The 23293-nt window shown below is 46.6% G+C and overlaps 1 protein-coding gene across 4 annotated transcripts in view; it reads right to left on the bottom strand.

Annotated features, from left to right (window-relative positions):
• Positions 1–23293, bottom strand: part of Tom1l2 (target of myb1 like 2 membrane trafficking protein) — a 122127-nt gene that overhangs the window by 37655 nt on the left and 61179 nt on the right. For all 4 annotated transcript variants that reach the window (XM_021178425.3, XM_021178426.2, XM_029483880.2 and 1 more), the window contains exons 2-4: positions 16816–16900; positions 11605–11683; positions 6984–7133 (exon numbers count right to left, since the gene is read on the bottom strand). In XM_021178425.3, coding sequence (XP_021034084.1) covers positions 6984–7133; positions 11605–11683; positions 16816–16900 — 314 coding nt within the window. The remainder of the gene's footprint in view (positions 1–6983; positions 7134–11604; positions 11684–16815; positions 16901–23293) is intronic.

Here is a 23293-nt window from a genome sequence, read left to right as displayed (position 1 = left end):
GAAATTATTCAACAGCCTCTTCAGAAATAGGGTCCCCAGTGCCACCCCTTTATTACAATATGCACCCAAAGGAAGAGATGCTACCCAAAGGAAGAGATATTACCATCACACCATTTAATGGCCTACAGCCATAAGCTCCAGCCAATCCAGAGGCAGCTACAGAAATTCTATCTCTAACCACCAGAGCCACTAGAAGTTAAAAGGCCATTTTCCCAAAAGCTTCCTTAATTATATCCAATGTATCTCACAGACTACAAACCACACCATCAGTCTGGCTTTCTCTCCTTGATGCATTTATTTAATATGCATACTCGGGGATTTTACATCACCATGGCACTGGGACAGCCTATCTCTGCCAATCCTTTCTTCTGCTCTGAAGGTACCTACAGAGGCTGCTGGCAAGACCCAGCTGGAGACCCATGCAGCCTCACATCCTTAGCCTCGCCTATTCTTACAGCATCATGAAGTCTGTTCCCTACTCAAAATCCAGCTCTGTCTTGCAATTTTAGGCTTTCAGTTTAAACAGCAAACTTGGGAGCCTGCGGGCTAGTGGTACAGCACTTGCTTAGCGTGCACCAGCCCCAGGTTCTATGCCTAGCCCTATAAAAAGAAATAATAAAAATAAACTTAAGGAGTCACAGCCCACTAGGGAAGGTTGGGGGGAAGCATGGCAGTTCTTCCTGGTGCCAAGTCCTGCCTATTTTCTTGGAGAAATGAATGGCTCTGGGGTCTTCTTACTGCTTCCTTGCTCCATGCCGTTCTCTCTAGGTACATACGCCCCACTCCTCAGCACCCCTCCTCATATTTAGACTCAGGAACTGAGCCTGCCCTAGAGAACTGCCAGGAGCCCAACCCTGGACATAACAGAGAACTGGATCCTTCCTTTGCTCCCCTGATCATCTAAGCTTGTTGGTGACTCAGGATCAGAGATAGCTTGTACTCTAGAAAAGAACAATTGCTATGCTAAGTGCTGTGCACAGAGAAGACGGGAAGGTTTCCTGGCCCCTTCTGTCATTTCCCATGTCCAGTCATACCCTGGCCAGGGTGGCTAGGGCTTCCGGGAGGTCCTGCTTTGTCAAGACAAACTCTCCTCTTTAGCCAGGCAAGCAGAACTGGCTTTAATTTGTAGACAAGAAGTCTCAGTTAGTATACCCTAACCCCACCTGCCACAGTGCCAGCTCCTGTCTAGGACCCCTGGGCAGCCTAGGCCAGCCTGCTGAAAACAAAGCATATGCCCACACAGTAACCTCCTCTGAATAAGCACCTGATGCCAACAGAGGGACAAACACAGGGAGGAGGGAGGAGGGAGGAGGGAGGAGGGAGGAGGGAGGAGGGAGGAGGGAGGAGGAAGGAGGGAGGAGGAAACAACCCTCATTTTAAAGGAACAGTGCATGTGGGGACATGGAGATGGGTAAATTACAGCTGTCACATGCTCTAGCATCTTTTAGGGACATGCCTAGATAACTTCTCTTGTCTCCCCAACCAGGTCAGGTATCTTTAAAGGTACACACAGGTCTCTTGCCATGTACAAGAAAGGCAGTCAGTCAATAACTGTCAGACTAAATTTAATTAAGTTCTCACAGTTACTAAGCATCCTTATTTTCCTACTTCAGAGAATAGAGGAGATGGCCATGGAGGCTGTCAGGAACCAATAAGAGCATGATAAAGTAGCGCTCTTGCTGCAGGCTGAGCTAGAGAAGAATCCTCCTGAGGGGAGCTGAGGCTAGGCTTGGGAGTTCTTGGCCACCCTGAGCCCTGAAGTGAGGCTCAGGATCAGTAGAGAGGGTAGAGGTGGGATGATTCCCTAGTAACCGCCTTACGGGATACAGGCTCCAGGCAGTACAGTGCTGGCATTCTCTCAGGTTCTCTGCCACCATGCTGTCTGGCAAATGACATGGTGGCCACTTCACTAGAAGCCAAGATCTTTATGTAATTCCCTCTTTTCCTACGTGTAGTTTCAGTATGTGGAGACTGAAGGACCCAAGGGCAGGACCAATGGGAGGACAAAGGTCAATTTGCACCTTAGCATTTCGTGCCAAACTGTAGACATAGCATGACTACACTTGGTCTATGTCTATAGTCCTCAAGTTTTGAGTAGCAACTTTCAAAGCAAGAGATGAGTGCTCATTTGAACTCTGGGTCCTAGGATAGTTCTGCCCTCTTCTGGCCATGCTCCAGTATGGGCTTTCTGCCCCGACAGAACAGAGAACCCAGAAGTTGGCAGAGGTTTTCACCTGAAGCAGTGTAGTCAGCATGTTTCTCAGTGATAAGGCTCAGGTGCCACCAGGCATCTGACACTATGGAAGAACACAATCTCTCAGACCTTTCCAGCCTCCCTCTCCATCCCAACCTTCATCCAATGGGGTCAAGCATGCATCCTGACGTACTTCCTACCTAAGTGTGATCAAGCACATGCTGTGCAGTTGGGGCAACCAAACTTGTTTACAGAAGTGAAAACACAAGGCTTGTTATCTTCTTGAACAGCAGCGCCAGCATTCCAGAAAGTTAACTGTCCTTGGACAAGTAGTGCTCACAGTTAGAGGCCTTTTGTTTTATAGGTTTTTTCCCCCCCGCTTCAGGCACTGGGACCAACAATCACCAGCTGCTGAGGTACCAAAAAAATTAAGTTTCCAAAATCTCTTGATTGTTTTATAGATCTCTTAAGCGCAGTAATTTAAACTTAAAACATAACTTTAGCCTTCACACTAGAAGGCACAGGAAGTCTCACTGAGGGGCAGACTGGAGTATAGGAGGAAGACATCAGAGTGTGCATGCTTGAGTATGTGTGTGTCTTGCTAGAGATGGAACCAAGGATCTTCCATATGCCTAACAAGTGTTCTACCCAACTGGTAGAGTCTGTTCACCGTTGGCGCCGAGGGCTGCTGACACATGCTACTGAAAATGCCACTTCTAAGGCCAATTCTAAGTCAAGCATGCTTGTGACTCCAAGCCGATGAAGGGTAGGGAGACAATGGGTTGGAGCAGGCAGACATAGGAGAACAAGCTCTCTTCACCTATGCCACCACAGGAACAAGAGACTTCAGAAAAGCTGCCTCATCCCTCTGTCTAGCAGCAACTGCGCTCCCATCTTTGAGGTAAAATAAGAGTCAGTTGGCTCAGGCTGACAGCTGGGAATGAGAGCCAAGATGTCCCCTCCCCACCCCAACCCCACCCCTAAAGCCTGAAGCGTGTTTCATGGATAGGAAGCTGGTGGGGCTTGTCTGTGTAGCTTCTTACTTCAAAGCTTCTCAAGTACTTAACTATTCATTCGGCTTCTCTGGAATGGGAAACTTAGGGCAGGGCCCACGCCGTCGGTCCCAGCAGTCAGAGGCCAGCTCCAGTCCTTCCTAGCTGGGTTTCAGCTCCAGTTGACTGCAAACCCAGTCTCTCTCGGTAACTCAATGTCTCCCTGAGGGCAAGGGCAGGACTAAGCTGACCCTACCTTCCCAAGCAGCCGGACTCTAGCAAGCATCAAGGCAGAGTTTGGCTTATACTGGCACCTGCACCGTTAGCAAAACCACTTCCAATCCAGCAGGATTTGCCTTAAAGGCCACTACCTACTCACAGCTATAAAGAAAAACAATCCAGCACTCGGGAGGCAGAGACAGGCGGATTTCTGAGTTCGAGGCCAGCCTGGTCTACAAAGTGAGTGCCAGGACAGCCAGGGCTATACAGAGAAACCCTGTCTCGAAAAACAAACAAACAAACAAAAAAAAAAACAAAAAAAAAAAAAGAAAAACAATGATTGTTACCATGCTAATTTATTTTATTCTATTTTTGAGACAGGGTGTCATGTAGCTCAGACTAGCCTCAAACTTACGATGTAGCCAAGGTTGACCTTGACCTTGAATGCCTCCTCCCAATTGGGATTGCAGGGGTGTACCACCACACCTGGCTTGCTGGCTCAGTTTTTAAAAGGATAGTTGTTCCTAGTATCCACAAGGGGGCTGGATCCAGGATCTGTTAGGATAGCAAAGTCTGTGTTAATCTGGCCCTCGTATGAGCTAGCTCAGTGTTTCTTGATTTTTACTTTAGGGATTTATTCAGACTACCAGTGAGGTGCCAATGTTATATGAATAGCTTGTAGAGTAACGTCACGGGAGGATCGCCGCTTGCTCAGTACAGATGCTATCTTTTCTTCCATAGTTTCCAGCTAAGGTTGGTTAAGATCACAGTGACCAAACCCATGAACACTGATGATCACTGATATAGTCTATAAAGTGGCTAAATATGACATGGTGAAGCACTTCCCCAAGCCCATCAAACAGGCTGCAATGACAGAAAGTGGCATGTTGGTGAGAGTGTAGAACAGCTACAAGTCCTGGTCTGTTCTGACCCAGTACCTTCTCTCATGGTACTGAAGTGAAACTGTCAGCTTCATGTACTCAGCACATGCCTAGTTAAAAAAAAATGCATGTGCTTTCCAAGAGCCCACACTGGAGGCTTGCGGCAGCAACCCCAAACACAAAGCACCCGTGTCCATAAGGAAGGCAAGGAAACTATAGCTCACTCACACCATCAGACTTTAGGCTAGTGTACCCTGCTGTTGCTCAGCTAGTGAGAGGAGGGCTGAGGAGATAGGTGTAGGTAGATCCCTATGCTATATGGCCATGAGCAGGAGGGAAGAAACCCAGCCTTCATTTTATAGAGAAGGAAGATGCCCAGAAGTTACAGCATCAGCCCAAGGCTAGAAGTGTTGTGGTAGGACCTTGGAAGAGCTAGACTTAGGGAAGTAGTGACCAGATGAGAAAGTTGTGAGGTCAGAGACGGCAAGAAACAGGTGCCTCTGGGGCAGAGAACTGTAGGACCCAGCCAGTGAAGGGGTCCTGTCTTCCCTTAGCAGATCACACCATCAAGTTAGCTGTGTTTACCCAGGAGCCTGGGTCGTCCTCAGGTGAGCAAGCCCTCAATGGATGTCTCCTTCCAGTTCTGCAGCTAGTGTGGACCCTGTAGAGAGTTTAAGCTCCATGTCCCACCTTTTGTAAGAGAAAGCTACCATTCATGTCCCTGGAAGTCTAATCTCAGGAGAGGCTATGGGAGTAGGTGGAACTGGGGAAGTGAACTCCAGGATTGAGGGAGGGGTGCAAAAATGGCAGGCAGCACAGGGTCAGAGCATAAGAGAGGGCTCTGTCACCCTGCCCTTTCTCTCAGCCTCGATGAGCTACATTCATCTACTAACCTAAAAAAAAAAATACTATTCAATGCTGACAACCAATTACTCAAGTCCCTAGGAACATAGCAGTCCGGGGCTCTCAGGAAACCAACTGAGTTGAACAGGAAAGACAGCAAAGCTGCATTGGAAGATCTTTAGAAGGGGACATGACTAAGAAAGCCAGACTGTGCTGCAGGGTGGGAGTTCCCTGCGGCAGGCACATCCGAACAACTTAGGAGGAAATAAGTGCTCCAGGAGCTGCGACAGCTCTTGAGACAGAGCAGCAGGCTCCTCTCCACTCTAACATACAGTGACCCCCTGGTTATTCTGTATGTCTGCCATCTTTTAAGCTAGGCTATCAGCCCCTGCTCCTGCTGGAGTCTCCCTCTCATCTTGGCTCTTGCATATGCATTACTGATCCATATTGGATGCACTTATGGATTCAGATGCCATGACAATAGGGTGCTCTGTCTAAAATCTGTGTACAACCCAGATCAGAAACATTTAATGGTTCCCCCATTATTTCTGCAGGACCAAGTCCAAGGCCCTCAGCACACACAACCCATAAGCCCTACCCATCTTTGGCCTTGCCTCCTGCCCATCCCAGCCCTAACCCCAAGCATAGCCCTGGACACTCTATATTATACTCTGCTCTCCATAAGATAATCTTCAAAACATGCTCACAGATTCACCTTCTCTCTCTCTCTCCTCTCTCTCTCTCTCTCTCTCTCTCTCTCTCTCTCTCTCTCTCTCTCTCTCTCTCTCTCTCTCTTGGTTTCTCTCAGTTTTTCACTCTTTCTCAGTTTCTGTAGCCCTGGCTGACCTGGAACTTACTCTGTAGACCAGGCTGGCCTCAAAACTCAGAAATCCGCCTGCCTCTGCCTCTGCCTCCCAAGTGCTGGGATTAAAGGCGTGCGCCACCACGATTGGCTTCACCTCATCTCTTAATTCCAAATGCTTGAAGCTTAACCTAGCAATTTCTGTTTAACAAACGGAATAACAGAAAAGATGTAAAGTGTGACTTCCTTGATGTCTGTGTGTTGGGAAACACAAGTCTCTTGTCACATTATCAAGGAACTGAAGCTTCCCCCAACAGATATGTCTGGGCACCATCTTGGAAATGGAGTACTGAGCCTCAGTAGTGACTTTTTTTTATTTTATATTTTATTTTTTATTTATAATCTCCCAATCACACTGCACCTGAGTGTCTGTTCTATAGAAACTAGAGAGATGGTAACAGTGTTGCTGTAAGGGGCTAGACTTGGGGTTATTTGTTATTATTGAATAGCAGGTATATCTCAAGTATGGATAACTGTTCTCTGATGCTTCTGGACCTTTGCACAGGCGCTTTCCTCCTGAGATGCCTCCTACATTTGGCCTTTCCACTAAACTCATCCCTACTTCCCAGTGTCCAACAGAAACGTCACCTCTTCAGTGAAACACCCCTTAATATCATTTCTACTCCAGAGCTGGCCCTTGCTCTGTGACCTCACCCACCTGGCACATGACTCTAACATGGTCTTTTCTACTCCATTGATCTCCACTATACTCTGGTATCTCAGAGGCCAGCTGAAGCCCATTCTATTACCCTCTTGTCTGGCAACAGGAGGCTGGACACTCAGAAGCTTCCTGTAGGCTCTATCAACCAGCAAGAGAGCCACCACTTAGGAGTTCCAATGAGGTGAGTATAAAGAAAATAAGTATATTGTAACAAATATTTAACCCCCCCCCATATCTGCATCTTTTTCTCTGAAATAATGGGAAAGCATGAGCGTGTATCACAGTCCCCATCTTACAGACCCGACAAACTGGAGGAAGGAAGCCAGCTCACCTGAATTAGAGCCAGCACTTTGTCCTGGACGATAGTGGGAGGGTTATTCTTGGGAGAGATAATTTTGACCAGAACGCTGTCGATGAAGTCTCGGTTGGCCACGAGGAGATGAAAGCGGTGGCCACAGTTCTTCACACAAGTCTCCAGCACCTGAAGTTGTGGGGGGGTTGGGGGAGGTCATCACACTGGGGACAGGAGGGGAGGGGGCTGAGTCCCTCACCTGTTTAGCCATGCTTCCAGATCATCCTCCTGTTACATTCCCTCCAAAGCCAACCCTCATACGTGCCCTCACTCATTCAGTCATCCCTCTTCCTTGGGAATGACAATCCTGTGTTGACTGAAGGTCCTGGGCCTGCACAGTAACCAGGCAATTAGTTTGGTAATTAAGACATAGACTTTGCATGGTCATGTAATGGTGTCAAAATGACTGAGCGGTTCCTGGAAATTACCATTTTAATTCTTTTCTCTAGACCTGAGTGTGAGATCTTAGCCAATGGGACCCAGGCTTTGTCGCGAGAGGAGGCTGCTGGGTGAATTACTGACCCTCGTGTGTGAGAAGCAAATAAGCATCCCCAGCACACTCCCGCTCTGCAAAGAACATCAGCAACAACGATGGACTGCGACCTTTGACGAATAGTGTGTGGACCCCAGCTGCCTTCAGGAAGACCCTGCTCACTCCTGTCTTCTCTGGGGAGATCCCTAGGCCTCAATAGCTTTGAGAAAGGACAGCTGATAGGTTCTGATCAGGTGGCAGTGGGAGACACACTCAGCTTTGCTACTCCCTCCCTGATGGCCCAGGACAAGTTGCACTCAGCCTCTGAGTCATCATCTGGAAGGTGGGAGCACGGGGCTCTTCCTTGCAGGGAGAGTTAGAGAAGACACACTTCTGTTTCTGCAGCTGCACAGGGCAAATGGCCATTAGGACTACTTCAGAAGGCTGCTGCATCCATGGCTTCTTGGATTTTCCCAGGTGGGGTACTGGGGAGTACTGGGAGGGCCTCTCCAGCCTCAAACACAGTTTTCTGACTCTGTTCCTCCTGAAACCAGCTCACTGGATCACCCAACCTTTCCCAAGCCACCTCTTGAGGGCCTGCTAACAAATACCCATGCGAGAATAGTGCCAGCAGCAGAGGACAGCTCTAACCGCCTCATTGCTCCCGTGTGACCATAATTAGCTTATAAAGGAACCCTAGGTGGTTCCTGCCTCAGGCTTTTGCCTTGACAATGTGCAAAGAGAAAAGGTTACACTTAGGACATAGATTGGATGGTAGCTACATATCAGGTACAATGAGATCCCTCCATATTACATACAATTTCATTCTATTTTCATAGCTACTATTCTCACACTATCCTTCAAGTATACCTTGGTACCTTATTTTTCAAAGCTAAAAGGCCCAGGAAGGAAAAACTGAAACAGAGAAGGAGAGATTGTCCTTCTCTCACAGAGCTAGGGATTGACCCTACCCCTTGTGCATGGTAGGCAAGCACTCTACCACTAAATTACTTCCCAAGCCTGGGTCAGGAACTCTGATTCATTGTCTCAGGAGCCCTGAGCTCCTGAGCCACCTAAGGACCGGGTCATCCATCTCAGAGCTCTCTTCCAAGCAGCTGCATCAGCTGGGAGGCCTTAGAACAACAACTGTGTCACAGATTATTTGTCCCTCTCTCGTTCTTTGAGCTAGGTCTCAAGGAAGGTATTGCGCTGATGCTCGGCAGTGTCACGAGACTTCCCCTGGGAGACCCAGCAGCTCTGAAATCCCCCACACCACCCTTCCTCCTTTCTTTCGCTGTACTTCTGGAGCCTCCACATGGTACTTGGTGCACCGAGGAAGTGTTGTAAACTCATTGTCTTTGGGGATTCTGCATAACTGCAATATATTTTGAAAGGGATTTATTTACTTTTATTTCGTGTGTATGGGTATTCTGCCTGCATGTGTGCCTGTGCACCAAGTATGTACAGTGCTTGTGAAGGCCAGAAGGAGGCACTGGATTCTCTGCAATTGTGCTGGGAACCAAATCCAGGTCCTCTCCAAGAGCAGTCAGTGCTCTTAACTACTGAGCCATCTCTCCAGGCCCACAGCCATAAATTTTATTCAGCTAAGGGGAATTCCCCTTTATTTATTTATTTTTAAAGATTTATTTATTATTATATCTAAGTACACTGTATCTGTCTTCAGATGCACCAGAAGAGGGCGTTAGATCCCATTACAGGTAGTTGTGAGCCACCATGTGGTTGCTGGGATTTGAACTCAGGACCTTTGGAAGAGCAGTCGGTGCTCTTAACCGCTGAGCCATCTCTCCAGCCCTATTTATTTTTAAGAATTATTTAATTTGGGGCTAGAGAGATGGCTCAGCGGTAGAAGCACTGGCTGTTCCTTTTAAAGTCCTGGGTTCAATTCCCAGCAACCACAAGGTGGCTCATAACCATCTGTAATGAGATCTGATGCCCTCTTCTGGGGTGTCTGAAGATAGCTACAGTGTACTTACATACATTAAACAAATAAAAAATTTTTTAAAAAAATTATTTAATTTATGTATATGAGTTATTTAAGAATTATTTAATTTATATATATGGGAATTAAACTCAGGACCTCGGGAAGAACAGTGCTCTTAACCACTGAATCATCTCTCCAGCCCAGGGAATTCCCTTTTTTAAATCTCTGTATCTAATTCTGGGTAACCCTGAGATAAAAGTTCTCACTCTCAGGGACCCATGATGCTTCCAAGAGGAATCAGAGAAGTTCTTTCTGTTCTCAGCGTGTTGCAGGTACCTTTTCCTCTAGGATTCTCTACTTACTCGCTAGACTCTGACAATTGCTGCTGAGCGGCTGAGCCCTTCTTTCCTGAGGGTCAGGTGAGGATCAGCATGGTAGGAAGCTCAGGAAGCCTGAGTGAAAATAACTAAAAACAGGGGAGTAGACTGGGGTCAACCCCCGGCTCTGCTTCTATTTCTAGGGAGACCGTGGACAGGATGCTATTCTTTCCTTCAGTTTTCCTGCACAGCAGACTTTAAGGTCAGTGTGTCACATCCTGGCCTTGGAAAATACCCTGTGCATATGTGCTTGCAGCAGCCCAAAGCTTCTGTATATAGGAGGCACAGGAAGTCTTCTCTATCAAAGCCACTTTAGGCCGCCCTTTCAAAAAGGATCTTGGCAAACCTGACTTTGTGGGTTTTAGGGAATGCAGCACAGTGGCAACTTTCTGAGAAACAGCCAAAACCCACGGAATAAACTAAGGGGGCCTCTAGGCAACGAGAAGCAGATGTTAGGAACACACATGTGAAGGCACAGGCAGAGAGGCCCTCAGGACCTCTAGCTCCACTGGATAAATACTAACAGCCTAGGCAGGGACAGATGTGCAGCTGGGAAAGGCCACCAGGAAGGAACAGGGCTGACAGAAACTAACAAGTGAGGTCATCGTGGCAGATCTAGACCATGCCAACTGTACCAGGCAGGGAGCTAGCTGCAAGGACAACAGGTCTGCATGTCCACAGGCGTCCCAAGGTTTGCAGAAAAGCCTCAGCCATGGTGAAGGTCAAAAGAAGGCTGCCAAGGGATGCTGTAGGGAGGCAGGGAAATGCATGAAGCTGGTATGGAGAGGAACAAATGTCAGAGCTGGCTCCCCAGTGATGCAGGTCACTACACTTGAGGATTCACACTTCACCCTGGGCTCTACCAATGTTGAAGTTTAGAAAAAAAAAAAAAGAAAGAAAGCTTTCACTTATTTCTCAACTGACTTTTCTCCTCTGCTGTGCAAATCCCAAGCTCCTGGATAAGAGTGCTCTCCTATTAAGTCTGGACTGTATTGGGGTGGGGGCAGGGAGATCACAGCAGCTCCTCTGCTTTACAAGAAAACATGCTGCGGCATTTTGAGATAAATAACCCACTTTTCCCCACCTGCAGAAGCTGACATGGTGACTTGTTACAGTTTCTATTAAAAAGCCACTGTGGCCCAGATTTTACAGCATCTGAAAAACTGTTAGCTTTTAAGTCAGAAATAGCACCTGAAATACCCTTTTTAGTTCTCAATGTCTTAAGGAAGGGCACAATTCTTATCTATTTGCCCTGAAAGGAGTCATTTGGCTGACTTTTTCAGGAACCTTTGTATTATTTTCATTTTCATCTCAAACAAAAGACCATTTTATGGTGGTATAACACAGCCTGATACTTCCCTAGCTGTGAAGGTAAAACTGCAAGGCCTCTCAGAGCCCGAAAGCAGAGCAATCAGCCAACTTTAGAAGGTGGCTGTAACCATCGCAACATCTGGAACCCTCCATCCTGGGAAAGCACGGGACAGATAAAGGTGAACACCTGTATAAACAGGAAACTGACTCCCAGCATCTCAGATAGGCTGGAAGCAGGCACAAGACCTGTCCTGGCCTCTAGATCTTCCAGTCCTGAGCTCCAACCCACTGCTGCGGGGTTCAACAGTGTCATCCACATCTTATGTTCTCCTGGTATACACCGACCCATTTAGGGAAGGGACCCTGGAAGCTGCTGCTGAGCCATGACAGCACAGGCTACATGCTGGTGGCCCATTTGAGTGGGCAGCATGGGTTCCCTGGGAGAGTAATGTTTGTGTATAGGTGTCCTAGGCTTTCCCTCCCAGAAACAATACTCACGGTCAGGGCCAGCATCACTTCTCTGTAGTTTCGGTTCCCACTAAGCCGCTTCTTTAGAGCCCGAATGGCATCCTTTGGCCTGGCAAAAGGACAGATAAACTATGATCCTCACAAGCCTCATGGGGCACTAGCCCAGTGTCAACTAGTGCAGGATCAAGGTTGTTCACTGTAGCATGTCTGTAAATGTGAAAGACTTGGGGGGAGGAGAATGTCTACAAGAGGAAACAGGGATAATTACATCATGACCTTTATGCAGCTGCAAAAAGAGAATAAAAAACTTTTTGTACATTTTTTATGAACCAAACTCAAAAGACATATGCATAAGAATAAATAGAATCAAGTATAAAAATCACATGATTGTCTCAATAGATGAAAAAAAAAGTCTTTGACAGAATTCAACATCTTATCATGAAAAAGCCCCAAATAAATAAGGAATAGAGGGATCATGGTTAACAAAATAAAGGCTGTATATGTGATAAAACCATACACACTATTATACTGAGCCAGAAAGGATTCCCTCTAAAGTCAGTTTTTGAGACAGAATGCCTCCCCTTTCTGGAGTCATTCAGTATAGTACTTGGATTCTCAAAAAGAAACAAACTGCATACAATGGGAAAGGGAGATGTCAGATTGGTATCTTCAGGTGATATGACCTTGCATATAAAATCCTGGGCCAGCACTCAGGAAGCAGAGGCAGGTAGATCTCTATGAGTAAGACAGAGGCCATCCTGGTCTACAGAGTGAGTTCTAAGCCAGCCTGGGCTACAGAGAAAGATCCTAAAGACTGCTAGAAACCCCTTAGATCTGATAGTACTTTAGCAAAGTATCAGACTACCAAACCAGCATCTAAAAGCTGTGATACGGCAATGATGATGAACATGGGAAGAAAGACGTGGACAATTCTACTCATAGGAGCCCTAAGTCAGAAACAATCCTAGCAGGGAGGCATAAGGTGTCTACAATAAAAACACCTAGGGAAAATTCTAACAAAGACACTAGAAGATGAAAAGAACTCCTGTGTTCATGGATTGTCAGAATTAGTACTGTGGAAAGGTTATTTTGTCCAGTATGAGCTACACACTCAATGCAATTCTGATCAAAATTCCAATAATATTCTTCACAGAAATAAGAAAAATAACCCTAAAATTCATAGGAAGCCCCTGAGTAGTGAAGGAAAACATGTAAGCAAACCAATGTTATATGTATCAGACTTAAGATAGTGCAGAGCCTTAGTAATAAAAGCAGCCCAGTCCCAGCCCAAGCGTGCAGACAGAATATTGCACACCCAGAAGTAAGCCCATCAAATGCAGAACTTTATTATTATTTTATTTTCTCTCAAGGCAGGGCTTCTCTGTGTAGATGGCCTTGAACTCAGGGATTCACCTGCCTCTGCTTCCCAAGTGCTGGGACTAAAGGTGTGCCTGGCAAGACTCAAGGGTTCTACAGATGGGCAATTTCCAACAGGGATACAGATTTTATAAATACAGCAGTTCGGCAACTATGTGCTCGGATGGACTGGGCTGAAGAAAGTAGGCAACTTAGTGGTTAGAGAAGACTTCTTTCCTGTCTGCAGGCTCGGCTCACCACTGTCACCCCAGACTGACGGACTGCACCATCTCTCTACGTGCTCTCTTTCATCCCCTCTTGGATTTCCATGATGAGAAAAACAGGCACTACCCTGGAGGACTGTGTATCTCTGGCTGACAGTATGTCAGCATGCCCAGAATGTGAGTGAAGTCCAATCAGATAGCAGCAGGCAGACTCTGCTTAGGTTTAAGCTGAAAATCCCTTCCCAAGTTCTAAGCTTCAGGAAGTGCTACCTGAGAGCAAAAAGAGGAGCATTTCTTCCTGCTGATTTGGGGGAGAAGTGTCAGAATAGAGCATTATAGTCAGGTTGGAAGAACCATTTCAAATGCTGCTGCAGGCTGAAGGAACAACTGCTGAGTAAGGCCACCATCGGGCAGGCAGGCAGCGGGATCAAGGGAGACATGGACTGTGTGAGAAGGCCAAGTCTAGGAGTGTTCAGTAGAGAGCTCTCTCAGTTGGGGGCCCCACAGGGCAGTCTTTCAGGGCCTCAAGACAAGTCTCTGGCCTCCCACACCCTTCTCAGACTCCTGCGAGCCCTCCTGTCCAGCAGTGGCTCTCAAACAGTTGCAAGTTACGTCTCCAGTCACAGCTTTTCTCCTGAAGAAAGCTTTAGCCCAGGTAGATGGGTCCAGGCTCCATATCCCTTAATTCACACTGTCATGCTTCCCATGCACCTGATATGCACACTACTTTCCAGCCTAGAGATTCCACTTCTCTCCCTGTCATCCACCTGCCTGTCCTGCTAATATCCTGGTATCCTATAAGAGTCTACTGAAGTGTCATCTCCTTCAGAAAGGCTTTGCTGCTGACAGCCCCGAGGCTGGCTGAGAATCACGGCGCGTGTCTGCCTCTGTAGCTATATGCAGCTTCTCTTGCTCCATTCCTTTGTCTCTGTCTCAATCCTTGTCACACTGTGATATGATTGTATTTACATGCTTGCATTTCTCATCAGACTACCTTAGGGACATCATTAATTCTTTACACACTTTAAAATATTTATTAAGAGTTGATTGTAGAGCTGAGACGTGGCTCCGTGGAGTGCCCTGGGTTTGATCCCAAACACTGAATAAACCAGGTGTGATGGTGCACGCCTGTAATCCCAGTCGTTAAGAGGCAATGCAGGAGGCTCAGAAATCCAAGGTCATCCTTCTCTATATAGCAAGTTTGAGGTCAGACTCTGATACATGAAACAGGCCCCCATAACACACACAGACACACCCACACTGATTATGTGTCAGCTGCATTGTGGCAGAGATAAAATACTGAGTGTAATAGAGGGAATTCTTGCTCTCATGAAGTGCACAGAATAGAAACCGTGGGACAGGATAGACACTAAGAGACATCACAAAGATTTGAAGCCCAAGTATAAGACCACATAAGACGACAAGAGGGGAGGGGCCGGAGGAGTGAGGTTTATGTTGAGATACAATAGCTGATGGGACTGCTTAGTGTCAGGGAGACAGGCTGGGAGAAACATGAGGAACAACATTCAGAAGCCCTCAGCCAGGAACAGGAGGGGGAGGGAGGGAGGAGGAGAGAGAGACAGAGAGAGAGAGAGAGAGAGAGAGAGAGAGAGAGAGAGAGAGAGAGAAGAGAGAGAGAGAATGTCTATGTGTGATGTTTTCTCTCTCCCCATATGGGAGGGATTTCAGCAGACACATTACAATAGAGGCAAGCACAGAAACTCTTCGAGAATCACCATGCTGTCATTCTAACACATGTGAACAAGAGGTTAGGGCGCTGGGAAATGCACAAGCAGCCCTTCTTAGAGCAGTGACTGAGAAAGCAGGTCCTGGTCACTCACACTTTGAAAGGGACTTAAATAATTTAGAAGGAAGAAGATCTCAGGGGGTCTTAGACTTTCTGCCCTCAATGCTTAGATATCTGACTGGAGACAAAATTGTAGAGAATTCAAGGAGCTAAAAGAAAAATTAGTGAGGCTGAAGGGCCTGGAGAAGGGCTGCAGAGGTGTGTGATTAAGCATTTCATGGCAAAAACCCAGGGATGCTCTGGAAGACTTGCTAGTGAGCAAGGCACTGGTTGGAACCTGCATCGGGAATTGCTGGGAGGTGGGGGAAGAAGCAAGTACATTCATCAGGGAATAGAGCAGATGAGAAGCTGACCTGAGCCACACTTCCAAGCCTGCTTCCTGATACTACCTGTCATGTGACATCAGGCTACCTGTACCTGCTTCTTATTCTACCTTGAAGACAAGTCACACTGTCCCAGAAGCCAAGCTCAAAGCCCCCCTGGAAGGCATCTCAGCTCTTCTCCCATGGAGACAGCCACACTGGGTGCAGGCTGGGGGTATGGCCCCCAGCACCCTTAGGCAAGCCCTAGTGGGTGGGCCACACATTGCCCTTAGCTCGGATCTAGATCTAGTCTCTGCCTGTTCCACCTCAGCACTAGCAGCTCCAGCCTGTTGTTCATAGGTCCCAAACTTTGGTGTTATCCTTGACATTTTCCTCATATTCCACGCCAGCAAATTCTGTTAGCTTTAATTTCTGAATCTCCCCAGAATCTAATGATGCCTCCTGCATCCTTAGCACCACTCCTGTCCAGCTTACCATCATCAATTCACAACAAGGCGATTCAATAGACCCCTACTGGTTTACCTGCTCTGCCTTTGTCCTGCCCTGGTGAGCCCATTCTGAACATGGGATGACCATTCAAAATTAAAGCCAGACCATAGCACCTCATCTGCCCAGATCCTCCCTAGAGTTCCCTATGGGGCTTCGCCCACCTGACCAGCTTATGTGGTTTCTCCTGTTCACAGTTTGGCCCCTTGCTCCAATCTGGCAGCTCCCTAAGAGGTGAAATTGTGTCGTGCTCACTGCTGCGCCCTCCAAGTTTACAACAGCGCCTGCAAACACTGTTTGTAAGTCTCTGTCGAATGATCACAGGACCAACTTGAGAAGACTAGCAAGTAGATAATACCACCAATCCACAAGCCCAGGCTGCCTGAGTCCCAACTGTTCTTGACACACTGGAGTTGAGAAGAACACAGTAAGACTAAACGGGGTGTTTATGGGCTAATCCTGAATCAGGCTAGTCTGTAAGAAATATGCACAGAGGGCAGGCATAGAGGCGAGGACATAGTGCTGATAACACCAAGATCTGACTAAGCAGTGCAAAAAGGCCAGAGACAAGCTGAACACTCAGTCCACACACCCCAGACGTGCTCAGCTGCTCTGAGCCATGGGTGCCCTTCAGTCGCCCCTCTATCTCATTATGCTCTGGGCCTACTTCTACAGTACCCTAGAAAGCAACCCATGCACAGAGAGCCCCCTGTCTGCACCATGGAAGCAGGGGCTGAGGAGGGATGGGGAGAAGCAAATGACTGGCACAGGAAGCCAAGCAGCTCCATTTCTCCTCATGGTTCAGAACAGATGATGGAGAGGCCTCACTTCTCAAACTGAGGCACTGCCGTGAGGAAGTGGGTAGGCTTGGGTGGGAAAAGACAGATGACTGAATTTCAGCTTATTAATGCCAGAGCAAACAGACTGAAAATAATAATTAAAAAAACAAACAAGCACCAGAGTTGAGCCCAGCACACTGAGCCCTGACAAGCTATGTATGCTATCCCACCCAAACCGAGACAAGGCATTTCCCAGGAAAACATACCCTTCCTCTGTCTCGTTGATGATGTCACAGATCTCCATGTTCAGTGTCCAGTCCTCGCTCTGCAGGGAGCCATCTGTTGCCTTCTCTGTGAAATCAGAAAAGAAACTGCTTTATATTTCTCCTGGAGTATGGGGCCCTGGAAGGAAGTGAAAAGAGACTAGAACCACCACTGGGGCTACTGCTTTCACAAGAGAACATCAAGGACACTCAGCCAAAGGGCCAGGGTGCTCTAGTCTCCAAATCCCATATCTAGGAGGCCTGAGCCACTACAGACCACAGATTTCGGAGCCAAACCAACAAGCCAGAACATAGGCTCTGCCACTTACAAGTACCAAACCTAGTAAAACTATAGCATATATCTCATCAGAAAAGTTAAATGGCTCAGTAGGTGCAATCCCTTAGGAAACAGCCTGGCACACACACAGCCTGTCCTCTATAGATATCTGCTATCATAGCCATAGAAAAGCATCTGCGGTGGTTAAACCACACCTCAGGGAAGAAGGGAAAACTCAGTGAGCTGCAGCAGGTATGACATCACAGTTTAGATCTCAATCCCTGCCCCCTGCCCCCTGCCCCCACCCTGCACGACAAACAGCTAAGGCTAAGAGCTTATTTGCCAGTCTCTGGGGCCAGTGGTTGGTGGAGCTTCTTAGAGAGGATTTGGGAAACTCGTTGCTTCCTAGATGCTGGAGGGAGCCATTTTGCTCACCCACATATTTCCCACCGACAGAGCCAACTGACCTTGAACTGACACCATTTGTCACAATGACGTAAAGCTCACTACATGAAACACATGGTGTTGAGTCCCTGACTATAACAACCTGGTAGGCATTTAATGGAGGAGAAGGGACCATCCTGACATTGAAAAAAAGGATTCTTGGGGCTGGAGGGCTGGCGGTTAGAGCACTGGCTGCTCTTCCGGAGAACCCAGGTTCCATGCTAACACCCACAGGGTGGATCGCAACCGTCTGTAATTTCAGTTCCAGAGGATCATGCCTGGGCATGAGGCATGAACATGGTGCACAGACATATATGCAGGCAAAGCATAATAAAATAATTGTTTTAAAAATAACTTTCTATATGCAAGAAGATAGTTGTACACTTTTCTTACACTATATTAACTCAACTTATTAAAGATGTGAACACAGTGTTAAAAACTGTAACACTTTTATAAGAAGGCAGGAAGAAAGCTCCGTGACACATTTTTGACAATAATTTCATGGATATAACACTAATGGCATGGGCAATCATTTATGGAAAAAAACAGACACTAGGCTAATCAAAATTAAAACCTCTGGGGCTCAGAGCTGAGTGGCAGGTAAATACCTTCCACAAGCCCTGGCTTTGGTCTTAGTGCCACCAAACTCGGCCTCCATCATGAATTAAAGATAAAAAGGCAATCTATAGAATGGAGAAAAGTCTTTGAAAAATCACACATATGATAAAATATTCAGAATATAAAGGACCCTGCAACTCAACAGCAAAACTATGTATCATAATAAAATAATTGTTTTAAAAATGGCTTTCCTGGGCTAGAGAGATGGATCAGTGGTTAAGAGCACTGACTGCTCTTCCAGAAGTCCTGAGTTCAGTTCCCAGAAACCAAATGATGGCTCACAACCATCTGTAATGGGATCTGATGCCCTCTTCTGGAGTGTTTGAAGATAGCTGCAGTACTCACATACATATATACATAAATAAATCTTTTTAAAAAATGGCTTTCCATAGGCAAAAAGTTTGCAACACTTGTGTTCACCTCTTTAATAAATTTAGAGCTAATATAGTATAAGAGCCCTACGATATACACATGAGTGAGAGAGAAAGGGTGTCAGACGTGACGGTGTATGCCTATGACCCTAAGGAGCTGAGGTGGAGAATCACAAGCGTGATTAAGCTATAGAATCTCAATCAATAACAAAAATGGAGTAAAGAATCCAAATTGGTACTTCTTCCAAGAAGAAATATAAATGTGTTTATATTATATAATATTATATAAATGATCATATGAGAGATGTGATCAAAAATATTTACTTTAGGGAAATACAAATCAAAAACTTGAATAAGCTAGTTGTGATAAATACTGATGAAGAAGAGGCAACAAGATCATGAATTAGAGACTATCCTGGGCTATATATCTTTGGATTATAGACATAGTTCAGTGGTAAAATGCTTGCTAACATTTGTGAAGCTCTGGGTCTAGTCTCCCTATTATTACAGCAGCAGCAACAGCAGCAGCAACACCCACCCCCCCAACACACACACAATAGATATCATCTCATATTGTACTGGCTAGTTTTGTGTCAACTTGACACAGCTGGAGTTATCACAGAGAAAGGAGCTTCAGTTGAGGAAATGCCTCCATGAGATCCAGCTGCAAGGCATTTTCTCAATTAGTGATCAAGGGGGAAGGGCCCCTTGTGGGTGGAACCATCTCTGGGCTGGTAGTCTTGGGTTCTATAAGAGAGCAGGCTGAGCAAGCCAGGGGAGGCAAGCCAGTAAAGAACATCCCTCCATGGCCTCTGCATCAGCTCCTGCTTCCTGACCTGCTTGAGTTCCAGTCCTGACTTCCTTCAGTGATGAACAGCAATGTGGAAATGTAAGCTGAATAAACCCTTTCCTCCCCAACTTGCTTCTTGGTCATGATGTTTGTGCAGGAATAGAAGCCCTGACTAAGACACATACTAATACTGTGTGTGTATGTGTGTATTTAATTTTATTTTTGTTTCTGAGTGTTTTGCCTGCATGTAAGTCTGTGTACCACATGCCACATGTATGCAATGCCTGCAGAGGCCAGAAGGTGGCATCGGATCCCCTGAAACTATAGTTACAGATAGTTGTTAGCTGTCATATGGAACTGAACTCTGATCCTTTGGAAGGGCAGCCAGTGCTCTTAACAACCACTGGGTCATCTCTCCACTAGCTATTATTTTAAAAACATAAGATAACAAGTGTTGGTAATGATGTGGAAAAACTGGAAGGAACCCTTCTCTATTGAGAATGCAAAACAGTACAGATATTATAGAAACAGTATTGTGGATCCTCAAGAAACTAAACCCAGAACCCATAACTTAGGTTTTGGGTATTTCCTTTCATAGAGGCATGTGTATACTCATGCTCACAGCAGATTTGTCCACATGTTCTAAGTGTGAAAGCTGACTACTCATCCATAGGTTAATGGGTATCTACACAATGGACTTGTCAGCCTCACGGATGAAGGAAATTCTGGTATCTGCTATATGAATGAACCCTGAAGACAGTGTTCTGAGTGGAAGCAGCCATGTTCACAGGACAAATGCTGTACGGTTCCATCTTGTGAGGTATCCAGGGTAGTCAGAGGAGTCAGAAAGCAGAATGGGGATTGCTAGGGACTGAGGAAGAATGGGGAGCTGTGCTCAGGAAATGGAGTTGTTTTGGGGATGGATGGCAGTGATGGCTGCACAGCAATGGGAATGTACTTAATGCTACAGAACTGTATCCTCAAAAATGGCTAGAATCAGCTGGACAGTGGTGGTGCTTGCCTTTAGTCCCAGCACTTGGGAGGCAGAGGCAAGTGAATCTCGAGGCCAGCCTGGTTTAGAGCAAGTTCCAGGACAGCCAGGGTTATACAGAAAAACACTGCCTCAAAACAAAACAAAACAAAACAAAACAAAAAAATCCTCCAAGGGCTGGAGAAAGGGTTCACTGGTTAAGAGCATATGGTACTTTGAAGGAGAGCGGTCCCCATAGGCTCATATATTCGAATGCTTAGTCAGTGGCACCACTTGAGAAGAATCAGAAGGATTAGGATGTATGATCTCGATGGAGGAAGTGTGGGAGTGAGCTTTTAGCTTTCAAAGGCCCATGCTGCCAGGATCTCTCTCTTGGCCTGTGGATCAGAGTGAAGATCTTAGCTGTTGCTCCAGCACCATGTGAACCACCATGCTCTACACCACTGATAACAAATTAAACCTCTGAAGCTGTAAGCAAGCCCCCAGTTAAATGCTTACTTTAAAAAGAGTTGCCTTGGTCATGGTGTCTCTATACAGCCACAGAACAGTGATGAAGTCAGAGCATTTGCTGTTTTTCCAGAGGCCCAAGTTTGGTTCCCAACAGGCAACTCCCAACTCCCACTTCAGGAGATCCAACACATTTTTCTGTCCTCAATGAGCATTTACACTCAGATACACATATTTACACACACACACATACACACACACACACTCACACACACACTTTAAATCACCCAAAAAGGAAGAAAAAGTACGGATAGATCAATGGTCTCGCAGGTTGGAAAGAAGAGAGAAGTGAAGACCACTGGGGTCTGTTGACAGGGAACATAAGACTCAGAGAAGAAGCGGGCTCAGGGTCAGACCTAGACCCTGGGTTGCCTCTCTGGACTGTGAGCCCCATGATGGCAGGGGCTACATCTCTTTCACCTTTTCCTAATGAAAGACCAGGAGTTAAACAGACTCCCTGGTAGGCAGACAGGGAGGTGGGCCACAGCTAAGTAAATAAAGGTGGTGAATTGTCAAGATGGCCAGCTTCTCACCCTCCTGATGTGACATAAAAACCTGGCAGCTTTTATGCCTCACTAGCAGGCCCCCTGTTGACAGAGTGGCTCAACAAGTTCAAGGCCCTATCAGGATATATGTCACACAGTTCCGGGCCCCATCAGGACATGTCCCACAACAGTTGCAGACCAGTCAACCATCCTATTTGTCTTCAAACTGACCAACCCTAAAGTAGGGGAGAAAAAGCTCTTCAGAAGCTATAAAACAAAACACCAGCTCCCAAGAAGAGACTGGATTTTGGCTTTCTGAGTCCCTCTGCTTTGTGGAGGTCTTTTCTCCGTGTCCTGCATGTCTGTTTCCTCCCTGACAATAACCACTTTTCTTTAAATGTTGACTCTGTTTATGGTGCTTGAGATTTCTCCCCTGTTACTGTTGCATTTCAGATGTTTCCTGCTTCTTAATTTTCTGGCAGAGAAAACAAACCCAGTGAAGATGCCTGAACTGTACCATTTCAAGACCCCTAGAGCCTGTAACATCACCACATCACCTGGGAGCTATGCAACACATTTACGTCTGATGAAGGCCGCCTAGGTTCAAGCTAGTATCCTCAGCATTGTTTAAATCCATGGCCTTTCTGAGGAATATTTAGAGCACACATACCCAGAGAGTCTGATCTGATTAAAGGAGGTACTCAGCCACCATTCTGGAAAGCCTCGTGGTAATGCAGATGTGTAGCCCAGGTTAAGGACTACACCTTGTATGGTAGACTGCACCCTCTGCTCATGCTCTGTAGATGGGCAGTGGGTGGCAGACCGGCACTTTTCGTTCAGCCTTACTGCCCTATATGCAGAGACTGTCACTGTGTGGTAAGGGGCATGCACATCCTCTGGAGCTCCTGAGCACTAGGGTACAGGTATCAACCACCCACAGTATGTGGCATCCTCTGTCAGCACCCAGGCTGGACCGTCAATGTGGGGATCTTAATCATCTCTTTCCCCTTAGCTTCCAATTTGGTATGTGGCACATCTCAGGCTCTTGTCAATCTCAAGAAAATGACATTTGGACAACATGGCTTTACTTTGCCATCAAGGTGTAGACAGAACTGCACTGACATCTGCAGCCTGGTCAGAGGGTACTGTGTGAACCTCCTTCTGCCTCTGTTATCTTCCTTTTAAGGGAAGGGTACAGGCAGGGGCTGTACAAAAGGATAGCCCATAAAGCAGGGCTAAGAAGTTAAAGTTTGTCCTCTTGACTCTTCAATGGAAATGGAACTTCTACTGTGAACTTTCACATAGGATGTCAGGAAGCTGGAGCAGAAGGCAATAATAGGTATGTGGAACACCTGCATCATGGGGGCCATTCCTGCCTCACTGATAGTAACAGTAATCCAGAAACTTCATTGCATATTATTGACCCATTACCCAAAGAGCTTTCTACCTATCAAAACCCCATTTTCTTCTTTCTCCAGCTTGGCCTGAAGCACCCTGAATGCCAGTTCTTTGTTCTGATAACTCTGGGCTACTGCCCACACTTGCTGACTGCGGAGATAATCTGGCTGTTTTCTTTTCCAGACTCACCAAAAGAATGTCACTGAATGCAAAATGCTAAACCAGTGCTCTTTTGCCTTCTAGCGCTGGCGCCTCTGAAGTCTGTATATTTAGCATCCAAGTGTAGATATGGCAGCCAAGAAACCAACCCACTGAGAGCTCCTCTCAGCAGGCTGCCTTAGGACTGATACATGGGAGGGCTGGGTAGGCAAGAAAACCATGCTCCAGAGAGAATGCACACTTCTGTCAGGGTCAAAGCTTGAGGGATTTCTGGCCCAGGTCCAACACCAGGCTGGGGGTAGTCTTTTCTGAATGAAGCAAATGCTGTGGCAACAATATTAGGAGGATATGGTGGGATGTATATCTGGGTGCTTTATTCTTCTTATTCCAGCTCCTGGCCATTACCATAGCCTCAGGAAGTTCAACATCTTGCAATGATGG

This window comes from Mus caroli, unplaced genomic scaffold, assembly GCF_978045245.1.
Source record: "Mus caroli unplaced genomic scaffold, Mus_caroli_1 scaffold_13, whole genome shotgun sequence".
Classification (NCBI taxonomy): domain Eukaryota; kingdom Metazoa; phylum Chordata; class Mammalia; order Rodentia; family Muridae; genus Mus; species Mus caroli.
Note: the sequence above shows the minus strand (reverse complement) of the source record. Positions and strands in the feature narration are given on the sequence as shown.